The sequence below is a fragment of the Echiichthys vipera genome (assembly GCF_963691815.1).
Source record: "Echiichthys vipera genome assembly, chromosome: 20".
NCBI lineage: Eukaryota > Metazoa > Chordata > Actinopteri > Perciformes > Trachinidae > Echiichthys > Echiichthys vipera.
Window position 1 is genome coordinate 2,399,052 of NC_139845.1, and position 20,000 is coordinate 2,419,051.

The following is a 20,000-nucleotide window of genomic DNA, read 5'->3' on the forward strand; positions in this document are numbered from 1 at the left end:
TTTCATCCATTAAAGAGTCATTTACGCGCTGGTTTCATCCATCAAAGAGTCATTTACGCGCTGATTTTATCCATCAAAGAGTCATTTACGCGCTGATTTCATCCATCAAAGAGTCATTTACGCACTGATTTTATCCATCAGAGTCATTTACGCGCTGATTTCATCCATCAGAGTCATTTACGCGCTGATTTCATCCATCAAAGAGTCATTTACGCGCTGCTTTCATCCATCAGAGTCATTTACGTGCTGCTTTCATCCATCAGAGTCATTTACGTGCTGCTTTCATCCATCAGAGTCATTTACGCGCTGATTTCATCCATTAAAGAGTCATTTACGCGCTGCTTTTATCCATCAAAGAGTCATTTACGCACTGATTTTATCCATCAAAGAGTCATTTACGCGCTGATTTCATCCATCAAAGAGTCATTTACGCACTGATTTTATCCATCAAAGAGTCATTTACGCGCTGATTTCATCCATCAGAGTCATTTACGCGCTGATTTCATCCATCAAAGAGTCATTTACGCGCTGCTTTCATCCATCAGAGTCATTTACGCGCTGATTTTATCCATCAAAGAGTCATTTACGCGCTGATTTTATCCATCAAAGAGTCATTGACGCGCTGATTTTATCCATCAAAGAGTCATTTACACGGGCGCACTCACACTGTCCTTCCGCACCGGGCCTAAACTGTTTTTTCAGCTAAAGTCTAGTTTGTTTGACCAGTGTGAGTGCACCCGCTCCGCGCATAACTGCGGACAGCTGGCCGTTCACGGCCCGTTTGAGAGAGGTGGGCTTTAGTAAAGCACGTTTGCACATGTACGAGCACGAGCGTGCGCACGTGTACGAGCACGAGGCCTACGGCGGTTCTGAGGTCATTTCCTGTGCGCCTGTTGGGACACAGAGAAAAGAAGGAGGGACCATGCGCGGACATTTCAAACAATGGCGGTGAAAGGTTCACGTTGGTGTGATGCGGAGGTGGAGTGTTTACTGCAGATTTGGTCGATGAAAAGATTCAAAAACAGTCGACAAGACGCACAAAAACTCCGAGGTCTACGGAAAGATCTGGAAACAAAGCCACGCATCGCCATGACGTCATCAATGCGTGTGACGTGTTACGGCGTGATGACGTATAGGCAGCAAGAAGCATTCTCCGAGGCCCAGGTAGTGTGAGTACAAACGGGCCTGGAGGGGGGGACAGGGACCCTAAAGCACGGGGCTCGGGACGGAGGCACAGTGGGAGTGCGCCCTGAGTGTTCGAACCTGTGAACTCTTTCTTGCAGCGATCTCGGACACTTTCCTCCAGATTCTCCAGCTGGTGTTTCACCTTCTCATACTCTCGTTCCGCCTGCTGACTCTTCCTCCTGTGAACACACACACACACGTCAACGACAGGACGACATCTATATTTGTGTGTGTGTGTGTGTGTGTGTGTGTGTGTGTGTGTGTGTGTGTGTGTTCTTCGCACCTGTAGCAGTAGACGGACACGGCGATGAAGAGCAGCATCGGTACGATAACCGCGGGGATGATGATCGCCAGAGGGATGTCGTCTTTTCTGGCGTAGTAGACCGAACCCACCAACCACTCGCCGTGACCGAACTTCACCTGCGGACAGAGGTAGAGGCAGAGTGTTTGCAGTGCACTCGTGTTTGTACGGATGATTATACGCAAAGTTACTTTGATACGCAGGGAAACTTCTGCAGCAGGAGCGTCTGGTTTTCTATGATTTCTAAAAATCCAGACGATTTATTCAGAATCAGACGCTAAAAGTTCAGTTTTCCATAAAAGCTTGAGGAAGAGGAAGAGGAAGAAGAAGAAGAAGAAGAAGAAGAGGAAGAAGGAGGAAGAGGAAGAAGAAGAAGAGGAAGAGGAGGAAGAAGAAGAAGAAGAAGAGGAAGAAGAAGAAGAAGAGTAAGAAGAGGAAGAGGAAGAGGAAGAAGAAGAAGAAGAGTACGAAGAAGAAGAGGAAGAGGAAGAAGAAGAGGAAGAGGGAAAGAAAGAGGAAGAAGAAGAGGAAGAGGGAAAGAAAGAGGAAGAAGAAGAGGAAGAGGAGGAAAAGAAGAAGAAGAAGAGGAAGAGGAAGAAGAAGAAGAAGAGGAAGAGGAAGAAGAAGAAGAAGAGGAAGATGAGGGAAAGAAAGAAGAAAAGAAGGGATGAGGAAGAAGGAAGACGAAGAAGAAGTGGAAGAAGTTGAAGAGGAGGAAGACAAAGAAAGAAGAAGAGGAAGAGGAGGGAAAAGAAGAAGAAGAAGCAGAAGAGGAAGATGAGGGATAGAAAGAAGAAAAGAAGGGATGAGGAAGAAGAAGATAAAGATGAAGAACAGGAAGAGGAGGAAAAAGACGAAGAAGAGGAAGAGGAGGAAAACAAAGAAAGAAGAAGAAGAGAAATAAGAAGAGGAAGAAAAAGAAAAGAAGGATGAGGAAGGAGAGGAAGAAGTAGAAGAAGAGGAAGAGGAGGAAAAGAGGAAGAAAATAAAAAGAAAGAACAGGAAGAACAGGAAGAAGAAGCAGCAGAAGAAGAAGAAGAGAAAGAAAAGAAAGAACTAGAGAGGTGGACATGCGTGTGAACACAGTTTTAACCCTGTGTTGTATGAATGACTCAGAGGTGGACATGCGTGTGAAGGTAGATGCCCCGTTACCACGAGCTCCAGCAGGTCGTTGGTCGTGTCTCTGCGTTGGCGCTTGGATCTGGATCTGGGCTGCGACGACGGAGCCTCCAGGATCAGCTTATCATCCTGCACACGGAGAGAGGAAGAGGAGCGTCTAATTTAACGTCATGAATCGGTTTATTCAGAATAAAAACGCCACATTTCAACTGTTTTTTTACAGATTTACTTTGCTGTAAAGACGCTTTTCTTTATGTTTACGCGGAACGATCTGACGCCACCAGACTCCAGTGACATAAACAGCAATTTAACCTCACAGAACAGGAAGTGCCGCTCTACCGCTGCCTCCTTCGAATAGTTTACTTGTAAGTTTTATTAGTTCTTAACCCTTTAAAACATCAAAAGTCACAAACAAACTACCGTATTTTCCGCACTATAAGTTGCACCTAAAAACCTCCAAATGTCTCAAAAGCCGACAGTGCTCCTTATAATGCGGTGCTCCTTATATATGGACCAATATTGAGCCACAACAGGTCTCCAACTACGGTGAGCAGCCGCCGACTCTATTTTCCCCCGTAGAAGAAGTAACGCGCGGTGCATGTTGAGATATATGACTGCGTGAAGCGTGCCGTTTCATTTCCATGTGTGTGTTTGTGTAAAGAGCCCAAAATGGCTCCTGTTAAGAGACACGCTTACGACGCAGAGTTTACACTCAAGGCCATTAGTCACGCAGTAGAACACGGGAATAGAGCAGCAGCCAGAGAGTTTAACATGAACCAATCAATGGTGTCGAAGTGGAGGAAGCAACAAGACGACCTCCCCTGACTGTTGTGTTGACGTTCCCTTTAGAGCAGCTCCATCTAATGGATGCAGAACGTAACCCCAGCCTCCACTGTAGCGTCTGTTCTATGCTCCTTATAGTGCTGAAAATATGGTATGTTTATAGGGAAAGATCTGATGCCACCAGACTCCGTTTGACATAAACAGCGATTTAACCTCACAGAACAGGAAGTGACGCTCTACCGCTGCCTCCGTCGGATGGTTGACCTGTAAGTTTTATTAGTTTCTAACCCTTTAAAACATCAAAAGTCACAAAATAACACAAACTCCAGTGGACACTGTGGAGTCCTTCCGCTTCCTGGGAACCATCATCTCCCAGGATCTCAGGTGGGAGCCAAACATCAGCTCCCTCATCAAGAAGGCACAGCAGAGGATGTACTTCCTGAGGCAGCTGAAGAAGTTCAATCTACCACGGACAATGCTGGTCCACTTCTACACTGCCATCATCGAGTCCATCCTCACCTCCTCCATCACCGTCTGGTACGCTGCTGCCTCTGCCAAGGACAGGTGCAGACTGCAGCGTATCATACGTTCTGCAGAAAAGGTGATTGGCTGCAACCTCCCTTCTCTCCCAGAACTCTACTCTTCCAGGACCCTGAGGAGAGCAGGGAAGATAGCTGCTGATCCCTCCCACCCTGGTCACTATCTGTTTGAACCTCTCCCCTCTGGCCGGAGGCTGCGGTCCATCAGGACCAAAACCTCCCGCCACAAAAACAGTTTCTTCCCCTCTGCCATCAGGCTCTGGAATTCTGCTAAAGACACTTAACGGTCATTCGTTATATTAACGACATCTGGAACTCATACGTTATATTAACGTACCCAAATCACAGGTGTTATATTAACACCCCCCTTTTTCTTTTTTTCACTGGACACTTTAACTTGCACATTACCACCTGCACTGGTCATACAAATTCAGTCACTTATATTTCATGTATATAATTCAATGCCATATGTTTAGTTTTGCATGTGTTCATGTTTATATTTATGTAGGCACTGTCAAATCAAGTCAAATTCCTTGCAATGAAAATTGTCTGGCAATAAACCTGATTCTGATTCTGATTCTGATTCTGAAACTAACCGATTGAAGCAGCAGTAGGGGGTAAAATGACAAACAGGAGTCTGGTGGCTTCGAAGAGAGCGTAGACAGTGACTTCCTCTCGCGTAAACTTGATTCTGACAGAGTTAAAAAAGGGGAACGAAGCGGAGAAAATACCTGCAGGATGTTGACGTGACAGGAGGCGTCTCCCACAAACGCCTGGGCCTCTTTGGCGGTCATGGCCTTGGAGAAACCTACGCCCTGACGAGAGCGAGACGGAGAGAAAACCAGCGTGAGGTCAACGCATCCAGAGATAAAGAGCAGACTTTTTTAAAAACAGGTGGACTATTTGTTCATTTTAGGCTGAAAACAAGAATAAAATGTGACTTTTATTAAAAACAGGTGGACTATTTGTTCATTTTAGGCTGAAAACAAGAATAAAGTGTGACTTTTATTAAAAACAGGTGGACTATTTGTTCATTTTAGACTGAAAACAAGAATAAAATGTGACTTTTATTAAAAACAGGTGGACTATTTGTTCATTTTAGGCTGAAAACAAGAATAAAATGTGACTTTATTAAAAACAGGTGGACTATTTGTTCATTTTAGACTGAAAACAAGATTAAAATGTGACTTTTATTAAAAACAGGTGGACTATTTGTTCATTTTAGACTGAAAACAAGATTAAAATGTGACTTTTATTAAAAACAGGTGGACTATTTGTTCATTTTAGGCTGAAAACAAGAATAAAATGTGACTTTTATTAAAAACAGGTGGACTATTTGTTCATTTTAGACTGAAAACAAGAATAAAATGTGACTTTTATTAAAAACAGGTGGACTATTTGTTCATTTTAGGCTGAAAACAAGACTAAAATGTGACTTTTATTAAAAACAGGTGGACTTTTTGTTCATTTTAGGCTGAAAACAAGAATAAAGTGTGAATTTAAGCGTGCGTCCTCACGGTCACGATGATGATGCTGGTCTCGGTGATGACGTTCTTGGCGAGCACGTTGAAGGTGGGGTCGGGGTGGTAGTCGAAGGCCTTCAGCTCCTCCCGGGCGTTGTCCAGGTAGAGGACCGTCTTGAGGGTCTGGCTGTCGCAGCTGTTCACCGCCGGAGAGTAAAACTCCAGGACGGTGTCGTTCTTACTCAGAGCCTCCTGCGCAAACTGACGGAGACAGGAGAAGAAACGTATTTTCAGTCAGAGGAGGCGATGTCTGCTGGGAAACACCTCACCAAAGTTATATTTCAATAGTTCTCATTGGAAACGTCCATCTACGCGGCTTATCTGATGTGTTTTCACACCGAAAAAGACCGCGGGGTCCATTTCCATCAGACTTACACTTTAACTTAGATGTTTTTTTTCCGAGTTCAACTTGAACGCAGCGTAAACCCAAGTCTACAGTGATGTGTTTCTCGTCTGAATGCCTCTGCGGACATTAGGTCTCTAACTGAGACACCTTTGAAAACGTACGCGAACGCGCAAACTTCCCGGGAGGTTCACAGTAGCTTCTGCCGGCAACAAGTTTCTTTATCATTAATTCGTCTGGTGCTTAAAAGAAAAGCGTTCACAGTGACTCCGCACTTGAAGTCAAGTGATTCCAGATTCTCAGAGCAGGTGTAACTTCCTCCCTCCCTCCGTCTGTCTGTTTCCTTCAACTGTGCCTCCTCTTCTTTCTCCCCCACGCTTCAGATAAAGCGACTCTGATCACTGTCTCCTGCAGTGACGCCTCCTGAAGACGCCCTGTCACTCAGAGCTCTTCTCTCTGCTCCAGGAGCTGCAGACCGATACACACCCGGCCGATAGCGCTCTATTATTAACACCTACAGGTGATGGGTACAGTTCCTGCAGCTGACACTGACAAGAGCAGAGAAGGTCACTGGACACGGAGCCCGAGCTGCCCGCCCGCGGAGTAACCGTTAGCGACCTGCAGCTAAGTTATCGCTTCTGCGTCCTGAACCCGGTCGTCAGTCAGACCCGGACCCAGACGCTTCACATTTCACACAGCTGATCGGTTTGTTAGTGACGTCTAATTCTCTGCACAGACACACACACACACACACACGCACGCACACACACTTACCTCTACAGGAGCCGTGTTCTGTGAGAACTCGTCCGAGGGCAGGACCTTCATCGTGGCGCTCTGGATCAGATCAAAACCATTTCCTACCACCACGATCCTTCGACCCCCACTACACACACAGACACACACATACGCACACACACATACGCGCACACACACACACACACACACACACACACAGAGTTAGGATTAACTGGATTATATTCACATAATTCATAAAACATGAAACAGATTAAAAGTGACACACTCACCATAAGAAGCTGCCTTTGGGGAAATAATCCGTGATCTTGGGGTTCTCAGAGTACTGGAACGCCGCTGGGATCTCTTTGGTGGTGTTTCTCCCGTACCTCACCGTCACGGGTAGCGGGTCGGAGGGCGCCTTCTTCCCGGTCTTACAGGTGATCTGTGAGCCGAACGCCAGGCTGAGGAGGAGCAGAAGAAGAAGAAAGTCTCAACTGTCTCTTCTTCAAGAAAACACACGACACTGTTAAAAAAAACTTTACTCTTACACTTCACAGGGGACTCCGCCCACGCTGACAGTGATGTCGTCCTTAGTCGCCGTGTCCAGGTCGTGTCCCTGGATGGTGATCACGGTACCTCCGGCCGCCGGACCCTTCCCCGGGTGGACAGAGACCGGTTTGGGGTCCTGGAACGAGAGAGGATGATAAATTAGATATTTGCATTTAAAGGAGCAGTGTGAAGGAACCTGCGGCGGCCATGTTTGGTCCCTCTGGCCTCACAGCGAGAGGGTTCCTGGTTTGAATCCCGGCTGGGGCCCTTGTGTGTGGAGTTTGCATGTTCTCCCCGTGTCTGCGTGGGTTTTCTCCGGGTTCTCCGGTTTCCTCCCACAGTCCAAAGACGTGCAGGAGGTAGGTTAATTGATAACTCTTAAATTGCCCGTAGGTGTCAATGGTTGTCTGTCTGACTTTCTGTCCCGTTCTGTTTCCATGGTAGCAGCCAATAGCGTTGGGCGCTGCTGGTTGCCAGGGTTGCCTGTTGTTGGGTGCAGCTACTGTAGGCTGGCACTGGGTGAAATGGAGTTAGCCAATCGTGCAGCTGCTTGGGAGCCTCAGTGAAGGGGGCGTTCTTTGTCCCAGCAGCTGAGTGAGCGGAGACGGGCAACAACCAGAGTCACTATAGGCCGAGCATTCACTCCATGGACTGAGAGAAAGGAGAGGAACGCCATTCAAACGCACGCCCACATAGCTACGCTGCTCCTGGATGCTAACATCACTTTCATCTGCACTTAGCTGCAACGGCTAACGCTAACGGCTAACGCTAACTGTCAGTCAAACTCCTCTAATCCTTGTTTTGATGCTGTGGTTTTCTGGAGGGGACAGGTTCAAACAGGCTCAAACAGACTCCGGTCTCCTGGAGGCCACTGGGTCTGACCAACCTGGCAACCCCACTGCTGGACTTGTGTTTTGTTGTTAAGACGACGATCTCTTTGGCTCTCAGCGGAGGCGGTCGCATTTTTCCTTCCCTCCTCTCCCTTATCTTTCCCTGCTTTGCTTCTCTTGTCTCGTCTAGTCTTCTGTCTTATGTATTTCTTTTGAGAGACTCTCTCCGCACTGCTCTCCGAACCTAAATAATCATGGAATTGATCAACTGGTCTCTGCACGCTATTGACACCATCTTCTCGACGAGAAGCCCGGGTTCGGGGGAACCTGACTGTCCTGCCGGAACGTTTGCAGCTGGCTACACGATGGACGCGTGGGAGAGGTGGCGGGTCGTGTGCCTGGCGGTTCTTTCTGTGGAGGACGTCGAAGACATCTACCTATTCGGAACCGTGATAACAACTTCCCTGCTGATTGGAATAGGCACGGGCCTGGTTTATCAGAGAATTCGGGAATCCATGGCAGCTGCCAAGAGCCCCACATGGCTGCCTGGAATGATTGAGGCGGTGCGAGTCATGGGCACTCAGACTGTGGCTTTGCAACGTGGACAACTTGAGCCGCGATGTGGGTACCATCAAGGAGACGCTCATGGCTTTGCAAAGGAAAGGGGATCGTATTGCTGACCAGAATGGACAAAGAGAGTAGCCGCGACATTGGAATGTGGCTGCTCGTCCCAAACCCAAACAACCCCAATCTTATCCTTTTCGGCCTCCCCAACCAGCAGTGGCCTTGGCCAAGGCTGCTGCTGGAACAACAACTCCCCTGGAGAACACTGCAGTGAGACGCTCTTCATTCCTTCCCCCACCTCCCACAGACACCTGCTGATTGTTGACTCTGCCTGGGTTATGATCAAGGCCGTCTCCGTTGGATCAGACTGAGGCACCGAGGCTGTGACGCCGGGCGGGGTGACGACCCAGGCTCACACATACAGTGACATTATACATTTATACAGATATGCATCCACCCTCCTCCCCCTCTCCCACGTCTCTGCAGCTTTGTACCCCCCCAGTGAGAGAGACGGGTCCGTGACCAGCGCCGAATATGGCTGCAGGTCCGGGTGGGTGCTGTCTCCTGGGTTACACCCCCCACCCTCACCCCCTCCCTGTTGCTAGTCTTGAGTTTTTCTGTTGTAAGAGTGATTATGTGCTTTTGTTGCTGAGGTGTTTTTTTTCCTGTTCCGACACTGCACTCCCTCTGGAGTACAATCTGGGGGTTGCCTTTTTTTTCTCTCCTCCCTCTCCTCATGTTATGCTGTAACTTTCTCAATCCAATCCTGCCTCCTGTCCTGTCTACCCCTCTGTCACATTGTATGTACATGTATGTTTGGACAGGTGGCACTGCAATTTCGCTGGTACTTGTGACTAGTGACAAATAAAGGGCTTCATCATCATCATCATCATCATCATCATCTTGAGACACTAGATGGCACTGTTCTGCTCATTCTCCAGATTCAACCTTTAGCATCTTGTGAGACTTTTGTTACCATTTAAACACGACCCTGTGGAAGAGGACCTGCTCTTCATGTAGATATGAAGGGAGAGTTATCTAGCGTATTTCCCGCACTATAAGTTGCACCTAAAAACCTTCAAATGTATCAAAAGCCGACAGTGCTCCTTATAATCCGGTGCTCCTTATATATGGACCAATATTGAGCCACAACAGGTCTCCAACTACGGTGAGCAGCCGCCGACTCTATTTTCCCCCGTAGAAGAAGTAACGCGCGGTGCATGTTGAGATATACGACTGTGTGAAGCGTGCCGTTTCATTTCCATGTGTGTGTTTGTGTAAAGACCCCAAAATGGCTCCTGTTAAGAGACACGCTTACGACGCAGAGTTTACACTCAAGGCCATTAGTCACGCAGCAGAACACGGGAATAGAGCAGCAGCCAGAGAGTTTAACATGAACCAATCAATGGTGCCGAAGTGGAGGAAGCAACAAGACGACCTCCCCTGACTGTTGTGTTGACGTTCCCTTTAGCGCAGCTTCATCTAATGGATGCAGAACGTAACCCCGGCCTCCACTGTAGCGTCTGTTCTATGCTCCTTATAATGTGGTGCGCCTTATAGTGTGGAAAATATGGTATGTTATATTCAATTTTTACCAATTGAGCCCCGTAAATCAAACACAGAACAAACAAGTGGTAATGGCTCCAACTTAATTATGACTTCTAATTGTTTTTGTGTGTTTTGTAAAACCCATTAGAGTCTGTGTTGTTGCTCAAGAGGCTTTTCTCCCTCCAGTCGTTCTCAGAAAGAAACGCTTTGTGCAGGTTTTGGCAGGAAAATCCTCAAATTCCACGAACAAAAGCAAAGTCTCCGACCCGTCAAAGCAAATCACAGCGACAGACAAAGAGAGAGAGGGGGGGAAAAGATCAAATAAGAAGTAAACATTAAACTTTAACCCGGTAGATTTCATTACGTCCCAGCTGCAGGGACTTTGACGACTCTCACAGTTCACAGCTAAAACTGCAAAACTTCACCGCGGGGGACTTTTATCAGCTCGTGCGCTCGAGTAGAAATATTAATAAAGGCGACGATTGCGGCGACTGAAGTACACCAGCTGCTTGTTGGCTTCCTGTTTGTTGTGGAAAAGGTTTTGTGAAGCGCCGAAAAAACAAAAACGAGCGCCGACATTCATCCTCGAGGATAAAAGAGAGGCCTCGGAGAAATGACTGGAGTCCCCCCGCCTGGAGAATTAAGACGCAGAAGTCGAGCGCAGTGTGCAGAAAAAATTAAAATAACAGTGAAAATATGAATCCAAAGCGAAGAAGCACAATGTTTGGTGTGTGTGTGTGTGTGTGTGTGTGTGTGTGTGTGTGTGTGTGTGTGTGCAGCTGCTGAGATGCACTTAAGCATCTGGTTTGTTGCTCTTTTCAGATTCGGGCTCTCGCTGTCGTGGCACGCAGAGCCGCAAACGCCAGAATAAACATCCACGCGGAGAGAGAGGAAGTCAGAACGGCGGCTCTGCCCGGCTGGAAGCGAAGACACACACAACGCAGCAGCACGGGAGGAGCTGGGACTGAAAGATATTCGGTCTGTGGAACAATAACACACTTCTAGGTTTCTGGAATAAAGAAGAAGAAGAAATTCAAACCCAGAGAAACGTGTCTGCTGATAAGACAACTGTCCTCATCCACTGTTGGGACATACGGAAAGGTAACGCGCTGTAATTCACACTACTGTATAATCCACGCGTTCTTTAAAGCCCACATTGACATCTCCAGTCTCTGGTTCGGCCTCCTTTGCCTCTTCTCCACCCACGCCCTCTCCTCCTTCCTCATCCGACATGAAGGGCTTCTTCTTCTTCTTCGCCAAACGATCAAAACGAGACATAAAACATGAAACAAGGGACGGAGTAGACTCGACAAAGAGCTGCGATCCGTAAAATAAAAGCACGAAACAAGAGAAAATATTTAAAAATGCAAAAACGACATGAAAAACTTCCCACGTACGTCGGTTGGAGGTGAATTCAAGTACATAAAAAACTGTTAAAGTAGAATAAAACAATGGTCGCTGTATGGTCGCTATGGTCGCCTCACAGCGAGAGGGTTCCTGGTTTGAATCCCAGCTGGGGCCCTTCTGTGTGGAGTTTGCATGTTGTCCCCGTGTCTGCGTGGGTTTTCTCCGGGTTCTCCGGTTTCCTCCCACAGTCCAAAGACGTGCAGGTGTTCGGTTCATTGATGACTCACTGTGATAGACAGGAGTTTAACAGACTTATAACTAAATGTTACAGACTCCAACTTAAATAAAACCTTATATTTCAGACAGGATGTGACAGGAAGAGACTCGGGCTCGTGGAGAGAAAGCTTCTCACGGTAGCAGAGGTGTCGTAAATATCAAGGTTGAAGTGAAAGTGAAGTGTTGACGTGTGACTCGATGAACGAGACTCGGATTAAACTGCACGAGTCGTGCGACAGTTTGCAAACCGATGTTTTGGCGTCGGTGCCTAAGCCTCCACTGCGAGCTCGGCCTGTTTGTGTCCTCTTGGGTTAAAACTTCCGTTCTGACGTTAAGAAGAAGAAGAAAACAAATGATCTCTGAGGGAAGTTTACCGCAGAGACAAAGAGCCGCTTTGTTCTCCGCAGTTTGCTTTAATTGGCTTTTTGTCGGTTTAAAAGGAAACAAAACCTGGAATATGAACGTGAACAACAACAACTGAACCCTGTAAACATAAGGAAACAGAGCAGCAGGTGAAATGTGTTTACTCTGATCAGATTTGCTTCTCCGTTGGCAGGAGGAGCTGCTGGAATATGGACACGGTTCTGTGCAGCGAGGGACGTTTCCACGCTCTTCAGGGAGCCCCGTTTCCCCGCACCAGACGAAGCGCTGTGTGTTTTACTTTGTTACAAACCTTTGAACGCTCGTGGGTTTGAAGTGGCTGCGTCACACAACGTTGTGCATCGCCTCAGATGAGGTGTGCACGCAGCGTCTGCGGGTTTCAGGACGCCACATTTAAGGATGTTTAAAAGCTTCCTGCAGTTGAATCAACGCGTTTTAAAGTGACAAAATAAAGGAACAAAGTGTCTGTGATGGCTGTCAAACTACTGTAGACAGTGAGCGCCAGAACACCTGGAAACTGGAAGTTAAGAGGAGTGAATTGTGTGTTTAGTGAAGCCGACAGGTCGCACACTGCACGACTAAACCTGTGCTATTATTATTATTATCATTATTATGGCGTAGATTTATTTAGCGTCTTTCTCAGAGCTCAAGGTGCTTTACAAGGTCCAGGTTCATTCACACAGACGCACATGGTGGTGGTGAACTACGTCACAGCTGCGCCTCCGACCACCTCCTCACACATACAGCAGTCACACACATTCACACGAGGCAAGGTGGGTGAAGTGTCTCACCCAAGGACACAACGACCATGACACAAATAGGGCAGGACGGGGATCAAACAGCCGACCCTTCGGACATTGGCCGACTCCCTCTACCAACTGAGCCACAGTCGCCACGGTTGCTGCATGAAAAGGAGCCGTGTGGAGTTTTCACGAGTATCACAACAAGCAGAAGTGCGTGACATCGATCACACGAGGGCTGTGAATAACAGACACTTTCATTATCTATTAATCTGATGATTCATTTCTCGATTTATCAATTTACTGTGGTTTATGCAAGATGCGAAACGACTAATAAAAGGACGCAAAACATTCTCACGGACGCAATATGATCCCAAAAAGGTGCAAAACAACTCAAATAAAAGCAAATCGACCACATAAAAACTGACTACGAATAGATGCAAAACAATCAGTATGACATCAATCAAACTAGGGCTGCAACAGACAATTATATTCATTATCTATCTGCAGATTATTTTCTAGATTAGTAATTTAACTGTGGTTCACCGCCAAAAAAAAAAGATGAAAAATGACTCATGAATGGATGCAAAACCATCTCACAGTTGCTAAATAACCACGAGAAGGTGCAGAAAATCTAGAAATAGATGTGAAACAACAACAAAGATACACAAAATGACCACAAACAATCACACAATGACTAAATATGGATGCAAAACGACCACGCAGAAACTCAAAATACCTACTATCGTATTTTCCGCACTATAAGGTCACCACATTATAAGGCGCACCTTCAATGAACGTCTTATTTTGAAACTTTGTTCATATATAAGGCGCACCTTCAATGAACGTCTTATTTTGAAACTTTCTTCATGTATAAGGTGCACCACATTATAAGGTGCATAGAGCAGACGCCACAGTGGAGGCTGGGGTTACGTTCTGCATCCATTAGATGAAGCTGCTCTAAAGGGAACGTCAACACAACAGTCAGGGGAGGTCGTCTTGTTGCTTCCTCCACTTCGGCACCATTGATTGGTTCATGTTCAACTCTCTGGCTGCTGCTCTATTCCCGTGTTCTACTGCGTGACTAATGGCCTTGAGTGTAAACTCTGCGTCGTAAGCGTGTCTCTTAACAGGAGCCATTTTGGGCTCTTTACACAAACACACACATGGAAATGAAACGATACTGATGCATTCAAATGTGCCTGAATCAGCCCTTAGAGTCAGTTTGGGACAGCTCGCGTTAATTGTAACACAAACATGTAAAAAGACGTCACTTTTAAGTTAGATTCTTCAGTGCAGTGTTATGGTTCAGACCTACCCGATAGGTGAAAATGACCTTGGACGTCCCTTTCCTTCCTCCCTCGACTTCTATCTCCACCGCTCCGCTGTTGGAGCGTTCAAACGGGAGGTCACCCGGTGGACGCCGCCTGGCTGGACCGATCTCACACACCACACTGTGGACAGAAAGACGGGGAGCGGCTCAGTAACAACATCTGGTTTTAAATTGAACTCTTGAGCCTTCGTTTTTGGGGGTTTTTGCACAAACTCTGAGTAAATCCGCTGCTGGATTATTAATTGGGCACAGGCTCAGGGGCTCTGACTCACACAACCCGACCACAAAGAGACGCCGAACGACCACGAACACACACATAATGAATATAAACAACCATAAAGAAATGCAAAATGACTAGAAATAGATTCAAAGACCACCACAAAGACATTCAAAACTACTAAACGGATGTAAAATAATCACTTGGCTGCAAAATGACCACAAGAAGGTGCAAAATGTCTAAAAATAGGTGTTAAATGACCACATAGAAAAGTAAAATGTCTAAAAATAGGTGTTAAATGAGCACAAAGAGAGAAAGAGTTACTCCAAAGAGATGCAAAAGGACTCAAAATAAGTGTAAAACAAGCACAAAGACACACAAAATGACCACAAAGAGACGCAAGACGCCTGTAAAGAGACGCAAAACAACCACAAATAGATTTAAATCAATCAGAGAAACGCAAAATAAACACAAAACGACCACAGCAAAGTGTTAAACGACGACGTAGACAAGTAGAAAAACAAAAAATACACTCAAAACGACCAGAAAAGGAAACAAAAACGAGTAAAAATGGATGCAAAACAATCACAGAGATGCAAAATAATAACAAGAAGTTGCTAGGCGACCATACATTTACGTAGAGCAACAACAAAAAGACAAAAACGACCAAACAGGAAAGTGAAAGGACTATAAATGACTGTGCAGGGGGGGGGTGGCTCTCACGTCTGTGCCCACTGTCTCATAATCAAGAGGAAACCCCTGCGATAACCCAGACACCTCCCCTGTATCAGACGTCAGCGTGGATTCAGAGAAGCAGCTATGTTCACTTATCTGTAGTCATTAATTCAAGTCGGTGGGCTGTCAGAGGTTCATGTAAGGGCGCACTCCCACTGTCCATCCGTACCGTAACCGTAGGGTTAAAGTCTGGTTCCTTTGACCAGTGTGAGTGCAACCGTACCGCGTCTAGGAGCGGCACGGTGGCCGTCCACGGCCCGTTTGGGAGAGGTGGGCTTTTGTAAAGCTCGTTTGCACATGTACGAGCACGAGCGTGCGCACGTGTACGAGCATGAGGCCTACGGTGGTTCTGAGGTCATTTCCTGTGCGCCTGTTGGGACGTAGAAAAAAGAAGGAGGGACCATGCGCGGACATTTAAAACAATGGCGGTGAAAGGTTCACGTTGGTGTGATGCGGAGGTGGAGTGTTTACTGCAGATTTGGTTGATGAAAAGATTCAAAAACAGTCGACAAGACGCACAAAAACTCCGAGGTCTACGGAAAGATCTGGAAACAAAGCCACGCATCGCCATGACGTCATCAATGCGTGTGACGTGTAACGGCGTGATGACGTATAGGCAGCAAGAAGCATTCTCCGAGGCCCAGGTAGTGTGAGTACAAACGGGCCTGGAGGGGGGGACAAGGACCCTAAAGCACGGGGCACGGGACGGAGGCACAGTGGGAGGGCGCCCTAAAGAGCTTCACCAGTTCGACACACGGACTCGCGTCTGCGTGCTAACGTAGCTGCTGCCGCTCTCTGGGGGTCTTACCTGGTGGAGACGGAGTATCGGTCCTCCTGGTGAACGCAGTCCACTCCGGCCACCGTGATCTTCTTCACGTCTTCCTTCTTGATCCCCATGTTGGAGCCTTTGATGGTCACGGCGATCCGACCGTTCAGAGGACCGAAGAGTGGCGTGATCTGCGGCGGGAGAGAGAAGACGTAGACGTACAGCTGAGCAAAGGAAATGTCTCTAATGTTACGGTATCTCATCTAATCTTCTTTATTAACCCGGGTCAGGCTACCCGGGAAACAAGAGGAATCTGCCAAATTCATGTTGCATTTGTTCTGGCAGATATGTCTGGCCCCTCTCCCATACACTTTCCCATACGATTTCCAAGACGACGGCGTCTTAAATGTTCAGCGCAGTTTTTCAGGATCAGTTACTGTATTGACTATTTCCTAACGGAGAGTGGCTAACAACCGGACGTGGCTAACAGTGATTAGCTCGGGGCAGCACGGTGAAGGCATTCAAAGGTCTTTTTTAACCACTAATGCTGCTGAAAATAACAGCAAACCTCTGCAGCAGCATGAGAAGAGTCCCTACACACAAAACAAAGCACCAATGGGCTCCTTCCACTGTAATGGACTTTACTATGAGAGGAGCTGGTACAGGGGCCAGTAGGTAAGTCTTTAAAACACTCTTTAATAAACTCTGGCTTCACTAACTACGCTGTTGCTGCTTTGTGTGTGACTTTTTTCATTCATAATATTTTAAAAATGTGGACTTTAAAGTCCGTGTAATATCCTTAATAATGTATGGACTGTGTATTTCTGAGTGGCCGCCATCCTCTGGGTAACAAAGAAGTGGAAGTTCAGGCTCTCAAGGCCCAAAACTGCAGTCAGTCCTGATTTTATGGTCACTGAAGAGGAAAGACCTCCTGCAGTAAAGTTACCGTGAGTCATTCTGTTTGTTTGATTCCCGTCGTCGAACACGACGCGATTCCCTCTCAGATACGTTTAAAATCCCCCTCGTCCTCGCTCATCCGTGTGATTACTTCCTTGTCTGTTCCTCCTGTGACTGCAGCACATTTCACACACACTCCGTCTTCACTCATTCCTTTGAAATCACAGTGAGACAGAAGATCAGACGTGATTTATGTCAGAGGTTGTCTGGTTTTCTGTGACGACGAGGGGGGGGGGGGGGGGGATGCAATACGCTGGATGTTACTCCAGGTAGGGAATGAGTCCTGACCCCAAGTGAAGGAGTTCAAGTACCAGGGGATCTTGTTCACGAGTGAGGGGACGATGGAGCGTGAGTTTGGCCGGAGAATCGGAGCAGCGGGGGCGGAGCTGCAGTCGCTCTACCGCACCGTTGTGACCAAAAGAGAGCTGAGGAAGACAAAGCTCTGGATCTACCCTCAGTCCTGGTTCCTACCCTCACCTGTGGTCATGAAAGCTGGGTCAGGACCCAAAGAACCAGGTCCAGGTCCAAGCGTGTGAAATGTGTTTCCTCAGGAGGGGGTCTGGAGTCTCCCTTAGAGAGAGGGGGAGAAGTTCAGCATCCGTGAGGAACTCGGAGTAGAGCCGCTGCTCCTTTGTGTTGAAAGGAGCCAGTTGAGGTGGTTGAGGATCATCTGGTAAGGATGAACCCTGGGCGCCTCCCTAGGGAGGTGTTCCAGGCACGTCCAGCTGGGAGGAGGCCTCGGGGAAGACCCAGGACCAGGTGGAGAGATTAGATCTCCACACTGGCCTGGGAACGCCTCAGGATCCCCCAGTTAGAGCTGGTTAATGTGGCCCGGGAAAGGGAAGTTTGGGGTCCCCTGCTAAAGCTGCTGCCCCTGAGACCCGACCCCGGATCAGAGGCTGAAGATGAGATGAGATACTGACTCCATTAAAGGTGCTGGGTCTTCACAGAGTCTTTTAAATGGCACCAGCAGATCACGGCTCACACTTCAGACTTTGTGAGGACACTTTCTGCTTTATGTGCGGCTCATAAAGGCGACGCGCTGCAGGGGAACCTCAGCTGTGACGCCTCTTTTATGTCGGCTGTGGAGTTTGAACCATGTTTTACCCGTTTGCTGCACACACTGAGTGTTTGTCAGGTTTATTTGTGCATCAAAGTGAATTGTTTGATGCTGAGGTATGAGGGTTTGTTTTGTTGTCGTGGCGATGGTGACTCACGTCGGTGATTTGCGGGTTGGGGCAGTGAGCCGGCTGCGGTGACGGGCAGAGCTCCCGGTAAACGCAGCTGCGTGCGGCGGTGCACCAAACACACTGGTACTTGGCGTCGGCGTGTTTACACAGACTGCAGTCTTCTCTTCCCACGGAGCAGTTATACAGCACGACTGAGGAGAGGAGGAGGAGGAGGAGAGGAGGAGAGGAGGAGGAGAAGAGGAGAGGAGGAGGAGGATGAGAGGGAAGAGAGGAGGAGGAGGAGAGGAGGAGGAGAGGAGGAGGAGGAGGAGGAGGAGAGGAGGAGGAGAGGAGAGGAGGAGGAGGATGAGAGGGAAGAGAGGAGGAGGAGGAGAGGAGGAGGAGAGGAGGAGGAGGAGGAGAGGAGGAGGAGAGGAGGAGGAGGAGGAGGAGGAGGAGAGGAGGATGAGAGGAAGAGGAGGAGAGGAGGAGGAGGAGAGGAAGAGGAGGAGAGGAGGAGGAGGAGAGGAGAAGAGGAGGAGAGGAGAAGAGGAGAGGAGAGGAGAGGAGGAGAAGAGGAGGAGAGGAGAAGAGGAGAAGAGGAGGAGGAGAGGAAGAGAGGAGAGGAGGAGAGGAGGAGGAGAGGAGGAGGAGAGGAGGAGGAGGAGGAGGAGAGGAGAGGAGGAGAGGAGGAGGAGAGGAGGGGGAGAGGAGGAGAGGAGGAGGAGAAGAGGAGAGGAGGGGGAGAGGAGGAGGAGGAGGAGAGGAGGAGAGGAAGAGGCGAGGAGAGGAGAGGAGGAGAGGAGAGGAGAGGAGAGGAGGAGAGGAGGAGGAGGAGAGGAGGAGGAGGAGAGGAGAGGAGAGGAGGAGAGGAGGAGGAGGAGAGGAGAGGAGAGGAGGAGAGGAGGAGGAGAGGAGGAGGAGGAGAGAAGAGGAGGAGAGGAGGAGGAGGAGAGGAGGAGAAGGAGAGGAATAGGAGGAGAAGAGGAGGGGGAGGAGGAGAGGAAGAAGAAGAAGAAGAAGAAGAGAGGTTAACATGATTCAGCTGGAATTTAATTGGAAATAAGACACTTCATGTTGTGTACGTGTATAATTAATTGTGTGTGTGTGTGTGTGTGTGTGTGTATAATAAGTGTGTGTGTATGATAAGTGTGTATAATAAGTGTGTGTGTATGATAAGTGTGTATGATGTGTGTGTGTGCATGATTCAGCGTTTGTGTTAGTGACAAACCTGTCAGCGTGCTGTCGATCTTCCTTTCAGTGTCTCTGTCTTTGATATGGAAGGAAACGTTCACCTCCTGCTGCTTATCATAGGAGAACTGCACACACACACACACACACACACACACACACACACACACACACACACACACACACACACACACACACACACACACACACACACACACACACACACACACACACACACACACACACACACACACACACACACACACACACACACACACACACACACACACACACACACACACATCAACCTAACATTATAAACACTTAAAAACACATAAACCATAAACACAACATGTCAAAATCATCCGCACAGAACCAAAGTAAGGTGCGGAGCGTGTTCTCGGACCCACACACGAGCGTCTGATTGCTCTGATCCACATTAACGACACACGCGCTGAGTTCAGAACACGACGGGAAGGAGTGAGAGGCGCTAATGGACACGATGAAGGACTCAGAGTGGCTCTTTAAGTGGCTTTCATTTAGGAGCAGAGGCAGAGAACACACACACTGTGATCGCTCTCTGGGTGTTTTCCATCTCCTCTGTTGATTGTGTTATTTCCTGTTTGTGAGTCCTGATTTGGGATTATTTACACGCACCTTAGGGCGCACTCACACTGTCCCTCCGCACCGCGCCAAAACAGGTTATTCGGGTCAAGCCTAGTGTGTTTGACCAGTGTGAGTGCAGCCATAACTGTCCACGGCCCGTTTGGGAGAGGTGGGCTTTAGTAAAGCACGTTTGCACATGTACGAGCACGAGCGTGCGCACGTGTACGAGCACGAGGCCTACGGCGGTTCTGAGGTCATTTCCT

At 47.9% G+C, this 20,000-nt stretch overlaps 1 protein-coding gene across 2 annotated transcripts in view; it reads right to left on the reverse strand.

Moving 5' to 3' along the window:
- LOC310962633 (plexin-B2-like) overlaps positions 1 to 20,000 on the reverse strand; it is a 206,440-nt gene that overhangs the window by 15,273 nt on the left and 171,167 nt on the right. For both annotated transcript variants that reach the window (XM_083935141.1, XM_083935140.1), the window contains 12 exons: positions 19,172 to 19,259; positions 17,989 to 18,152; positions 15,857 to 16,005; positions 14,082 to 14,217; positions 7,077 to 7,213; positions 6,819 to 6,989; positions 6,568 to 6,676; positions 5,445 to 5,651; positions 4,659 to 4,742; positions 2,639 to 2,734; positions 1,469 to 1,605; positions 1,264 to 1,364 (listed from right to left, as the gene is read on the reverse strand). In XM_083935141.1, coding sequence (XP_083791267.1) covers positions 1,264 to 1,364; positions 1,469 to 1,605; positions 2,639 to 2,734; positions 4,659 to 4,742; positions 5,445 to 5,651; positions 6,568 to 6,676; positions 6,819 to 6,989; positions 7,077 to 7,213; positions 14,082 to 14,217; positions 15,857 to 16,005; positions 17,989 to 18,152; positions 19,172 to 19,259 — 1,579 coding nt within the window. The remainder of the gene's footprint in view (positions 1 to 1,263; positions 1,365 to 1,468; positions 1,606 to 2,638; positions 2,735 to 4,658; positions 4,743 to 5,444; positions 5,652 to 6,567; positions 6,677 to 6,818; positions 6,990 to 7,076; positions 7,214 to 14,081; positions 14,218 to 15,856; positions 16,006 to 17,988; positions 18,153 to 19,171; positions 19,260 to 20,000) is intronic.